We start from the raw sequence: 6,202 nt of genomic DNA, 5'->3' as shown, positions 1-6,202 counted from the left end.
GACGCAAAAGGATAGCAAATCCTATTCCGGTATGATCGAGAACCTACAGATGATTAGCCATGCGGTGACAGCGTATTTGGACCATTTTCACTGAGAGGAAGGATGGTACCCATTGACAACGGTGATCCACCAACACACAGCTTGCCATAGGAGGGACGTGCGTGCATGAAGAAGAAGATAGGGAGAAAGCATAGATTCAAAGGACAAAGCATCTCCAAAACTCCAACATATTCTCCATTACTGCATAACAAGTATTATTTGTGTTCTGCCCTTTTACTTTTTACAATTCAAACTAAAACTTATTATTGATATTATATCCTGACTAAGAGTTACAAGATAACCATAGCTTGCTTCAAGCCAACAATCTCCGTGGGATCGACCCTTACTCACGTAAGGTATTACTTGGACGACCCAGTACACTTGCTGGTTAGTTGTGCGAATTTGTGAAGAATTGTGATTTCCAATTTCGTGTACCAGAGGCTTTACTTGAAAAACTATGCAAGGAGTCTAAGGACAACAAGGCATTCAAGGAGGAAGTAAGGTCCAATATGCAAAATCAGGGAGCTGCCAATAAGAAGCTTGAAGCCCAAGTAGGATATCTCTCTCAGCAAATTCCTAAACCCACTGACAGCTTCCCAAGTAACACTGAAAAGAATCCAAGAGGAGAAACAAGGAATCTGAAATGGGAAGAATGTAAGGCAATCATTCTAAGGAGTAAGGAGATCTTGGAGGAAGAAGCTATCAAGCTAACAGAGCACAAAAAAGGGCTCCCAAAGGAGAAATTGGAAGGGACAGAACAAGGAATTAACCCTGTACAAAGAGAGGATCCCATGGAGTAGGAAGTCTTGGAACCATATATTCCAAAAGCACCATTCCTTCAAAGGCTCAAGGGTGATGTTAAAGAGAAGAAGTATTCTAGGTTTCTAGAGATATTTAAAGCTCTCCATGTCAACATACCTTTCATTGAAGCCCTCTAATAAATGCCTTCATAGATCAAATGTATGAAAGAGTTGCTAACCAAGAAGAATCCCTTAAAGGGTGGGCAGACAGTAGTGATGACTAAAGAGTGCAGTGCTCTTATCCAGAAATACCTACCTACAAAGAAAAAGGACTCAGTGAGTTTCCACGTCCCTTATGCTATAGTGGATACAATGATTGACAGATGGTTTTGTGATCTTGGAGCAAGTATAAACTTAATGCCCCTGTCTCTCATGAGGAAGCTACAAATTAATGAGTTGAAACCCACAAACATAACCCTTCAGTTGGCTGACAAGACCCAGAAACAAGCACTAGGAGTGGTTGACAATGTGCTGGTGAAGGTAGGGAGGTATTTCCTCCCTACAGACTTTGTTGTTCTTGAGATGGAAGAAAGCTATCTTCATCCAATTATTTTGGGGAGACCATTCTTAGCCACAACCAAAGCACTCATAGATGTTGAGAAGGGGGAGTTAATATTGAGAATACATGATAAACAACTCACCTTTCATGTCTTCAAACCATGACATGATCCTGAACAAGAGAACAGAGGCCCGAAGGATGATTATGAGAAAGAATTATGGAAGAAGCAAGCAGTAAATCACAAGCAGAGCCTCTGAAGACATCTTTGGTGGAAAAACAAGAAATCCAAGTGGTACAACAATCAGAAAGATCCAAGGAGGAGCTGAAACCACAAGATTCAAAAGGGACAATCAACAAGGACCCTCCTGACACAAGAATCATTGAAGCACCACTTGAAGGAGAGAAGAGATTTGAGAAGAAGGTGGCAAGAGGATGGAAAAACAAGAAGATCCCTACAGAAGACTTCTCTTCATGGGATAGAGTGATATCAATTCACCAACCACTACTCCCACCTCATTTTCCTATAATTCCATCCCAGCTACCTCAAGTGTACACGATCAATAGAATCCTCTCCTTGAAACATGTAGAGATCCTCAAAGAAGAAAGTGGAGATAGATTCACCATGAGAGGAGAAGACCTGAGACACTACCAACCTCCCTGACAAGGGCCAACCGTCAAGCTAATGACGTTAAAGAAGCGCTTCATGGGAGGCAACCCATGCTTTATATCCTTTTGAGTTCATGTTTTGATGTTAGATAATAAAGTAGTACTCATGATAATTAAATCAAGAGTGACAAGAATTCAATTGATTTCTTACGTAAAACACATAGTGGACAACAAGTTTGGTGTGTAAGGCACCTAGGATAATACATAAGATTCATACTATGTATATCTTAGGAGTTTAATCACTCTTTCTTGCACCACATGATCAAAAACTAAGTTTGGTGTTCACCAATGTTATACGCATAATCATAAGAGTCAAGTTAATTTCAAATCATGAGAAATACTTAGTTGTTTTAGTGGTCAACTATTGAAAATTCAAAAATTAGTTAGTGCATTTCATTTTGCCGCCACCAACTGAATTTAATTTTTGTTATTCTATTGAATAGGGAAATGAAGGAAAATGGATGGAAATGACAAGTCAAAGAAAGGGGAGGATTCAGCTACTCTATGAAGGGCTAAGCACAAGTTGTTAAATGGTATTCCTTGGGAAGTGATACACGTAAGCATTAGTTAGTTTAGTGTGCAATAGCTTCCACCCTTGATGACCGAGCCCAACTACCTCATAAAGTGGCAATCCTTGCCTCCATACCATTTTACACACACACCATCCATCTTCATCACACAATGATAATCTCCACCCTTCATTTATCCACCACCTTCTAATATAAATAGCCTCTACTTCATGTAACCGAAACCATTGCCTACCTCCACACTCCAATTCTTATTTCATTACAAGCTACCTTCATACCTTTCACCTTCGGTTACCCTCCATCATTACACCTCCACACCTCTTTCTTATAGATAGCACCCTGATCGCTCATTTATTTTCCTCTTCAAGCCATACCCTTAACTCACCTCACTCACTAGACTGGCCACCCTCCTCTATATCCTTGTTATTCGGTTCATCACCTATGGCATCATCAAGAAGGGGAAGGAGCCTATGGAGAAATATCCCTTTGATGAAAGGAAATTCAGAACCTTGCACCATGCATTACAATTCAGATAGATGGCAGACAAGGAGATAGTACACGAGTTGGCCTTCCAATTCAAGGAGAATGAATGCCCAAAAATCAGGGAAAAATTGGAAAGAGAAGGTGGAAATTCCTTGTTGATCCAGTCACAAAAGTGAGTGCAACTCTTGTTAGAGAATTCTATGCAAATGCAGTTCGACAAGACAAGAATGATGACTCTTACAAGAGCTATGTAAGGGGGTGGTGGTTGATTTTAGCCCAATGTCCATCATGAGGGTACTCAAGCTACGAGCTGTACCATTTGAGGAAGCAAGTTACCAATCAAGAATGAGTGGTGATCCTGACCATGACAAAATTGTAAATGATATTTGTATCCTAGGAGCCAATTGGGTGAGGGACTCCAATGGAGCACCTAAGTTCATTAGAAAAGGAGACCTCATCCCGGAAGCCAAAGGATGGTTCGAGATAGTAAGGAGGTCTATTCTTTCTAGCTCGAACAATTCAGAGGTTAATATCAATAAAGCAACTATGGTGCATTGCATAATGAAAGGAGGGAAAATTAAGGTTCATAAACTTATAGCAAAAAGTATTCGAACCATGGCCGAGAAGAATAATTCTGAGGCTTGGCTTGGCTACCCTAGCACCATCTTTCGTTTGTGTGAAAGAGCTAAGGTAGTGTTTGAGGATGACGACATCGAGTGGGTGACAGTTGATAAGCCAATTACTCCTCGACGAATGAACTATGTTGCACCTGCTCAAGCTCAACGAAGGCCCCAAAGAAAGAAAAAAACAGTGCCACAAGCCTTAGAAGGACAAGCTTTAGGAGAACAAGCCCCAGTCACCTTGGACATGAGCCAAGTCTAAGAAGCCATTGATAGCTTATCAAGGCAATATCTAGAGAGTCAAGAGCAACAGAGGAACTTCCAAATGCAAATGATGAACCAACAAGAAGAATTTCAATCTCAAATGATGGATCATCAAAGAGAGTGGCAGAAGCAAATAATGGAGCTGCAACTCGATCAAGGCAAACAACTTGGTGAATCCATCATCATGGTAAATCAAAGGCAAGCTCAACAACAAGAAGCCATCCAAAGACTACTTTAAATGCAAGCCCAGCAAGATGCACATATTCATGAAATGCATCGAAGACAACATGATCATATGGAAGCATTTGATGAGTACAGAGCATTCTAAGAAGGGGTTTATCTAAGTAGAGCTGGGTATAATATAAACACTCAAGCTACGCTCGGCTACTTGGTTGGGCAGCTACCAATGCTAAATCTAGGAATCAAGAGGTATGAAGAAGTTCATGATGAGCTAGCACGACTAGAGAAAGAGAGAGTAGAGCATAGCCATGAATCAGTGAGAAAAGCATTGGAGGATTGGAAGAAAACAAGGATGACACAAGGGTAAAGGGGTACAAGCAGTAAAAAAGAAGGAGCAACAAAGAAAAAGGACAAACAAGTGGAGGGACATGAACAAGACAAATGATAAACAAGGTGGTGTAGTTCTTTAATTTTTTTAGCTTTAAATAAGAAAAATCATGTATGAAATAAAACATGCTTCCATAATTTGTTTATGAATTTCAAATTGCATTTAGTTTCTTTTAGCTTAATTTGGCTTGTTAGCTAGCTTGAGCGACCATATCACTCCTCCTTGCTTAAGTGTATGCTTTGTTCTTAAGTTTAGTAAAAGAAATTGTAAGAAAATGTTGTGAAAAAGAAAGAGTGAAGTCCAAAGTTTGAAGAATAAAGTCCTAGTGTTTGTGGTGGTAATTACTAGCTAAGTTGATTCATCAATAAGGTTGAAGGCTAAAGTATCTCTTGAAATATTAGCTTAATATGCATTCTATGAGACTTAGATGAATAGAAAGATCATGGAAAGAAAAAAAATGAAAAAGAAAGAAAAGAGCAAGGAATAAAGCTAGGCACCAATAGTTTAAACCCTGAGACATGTGTCTGTGGTGTTTTTGTGCAAGGATATGCTTGGATGATTAGGTTCTGAGGAGTGCTTCATCACTTGATAACTTGGGTTAACTAACTCGGGATTATCGACTGAAAGTCCACTATTAAGAGCAAGTTTGTCACAAGACATTTAGCAACCCAAAGAGGTGCTGGGCACCAAGGTCTCAGGAATAAATAACAAACCATGTGCCTGTGATGTGTGCTGAGGAGAGGCTTGAGTAAGTAAGTCTTTAGGGGTGTTTCAACACCTAGCACCTTGAACGAATTGGTTTGGGAGTGTTGGTTGAAAGCTTATCATAAAAAGTTACCTCAACACAGAGCACTTAGCTAAAGAAAGCAATAAGCTCTAAAAAGAAAAAGAAAACAAAAACAAAGCTAAGATTAAGGATCAAGAATAAGAATCTCATAGAAGGCGATAGAGTGAGTATTCAAGAGCATGTTATAGCCTAGAAACCAGCAAGAATATGAACCTAAGTTGTCATGCATGAAACTCCATGAACCAAGGTTTTAGATTCTCTCAATATGAACTTATATCTCTTTGTATTCTCATTCATTTTTCTTATGTTCTATCACTTGCTTAAGGACAAGCAAGATTTAAGTTTGGGGTTTTGATGCCAGGATATCTTGGCTAGTTTCACAAGCCATTTTGAGTATGTTTTAGGTTAGTTTCATGCATTTCTTAAGCAATAAGCAAGTATTTGGCCGAGTATGCATTCATATCTTGATTCAATCAAACATTGTGAATTTTAAATATTTTCGTGAGAATAATGCAAGGATTGAATGATGTAATGAATGATGCATCATTTCATGATTAGAGCAAGACTTTAATGCAATTTGTTTGATTGATTTCAGGTAAGGAGAGGAGTTTTGGGACGTTAATGGTGATGTTAACACCATTAACGTGATCGAAACCAAGAAAGCCCACGTTTGTGGCCACGTTAATGCCACTAACGTGAGCCATTAACATGGAGGACGTGAAGTTTTAGACGTTAATGGTGAAGTTAACACCATTAACGTGATTAAAGGGTAGGAAAGGCCACGTTAGTGCCACTAACGGCTGGGTTAACGTGAATCAAAGAGGTTTTGGGACGTTAGTGACCACGTTGGTGTCACTAACGTCTTCGAGCTAGAAATTGAATATCACGTTACTCACACTAACGGCCTAACTAACGTGACTACTGCCTAACTCAAACTCCTCCTGCACGC

At 39.6% G+C, this 6,202-nt stretch overlaps 1 protein-coding gene across 1 annotated transcript; it reads left to right on the top strand.

Moving 5' to 3' along the window:
- Positions 1–1,001: 1,001 nt before the first annotated feature.
- On the top strand, positions 1,002–1,502 carry LOC107611199 (uncharacterized). The gene has a single exon (XM_016313153.3). The coding sequence runs from the start codon at positions 1,002–1,004 to the stop codon at positions 1,500–1,502; it is 501 nt and encodes a 166-aa protein (XP_016168639.3).
- The last annotated feature ends 4,700 nt before the right edge of the window (positions 1,503–6,202 follow it).

Source organism: Arachis ipaensis, chromosome B8 (assembly GCF_059453495.1).
Source record: "Arachis ipaensis isolate K30076 ecotype BB chromosome B8, ASM5945349v1, whole genome shotgun sequence".
In the NCBI taxonomy this organism is placed as follows: domain Eukaryota; kingdom Viridiplantae; phylum Streptophyta; class Magnoliopsida; order Fabales; family Fabaceae; genus Arachis; species Arachis ipaensis.
The sequence above is the reverse complement of the archived record's forward strand: the minus strand, read 5'-3'. Positions and strand labels throughout refer to the sequence as shown.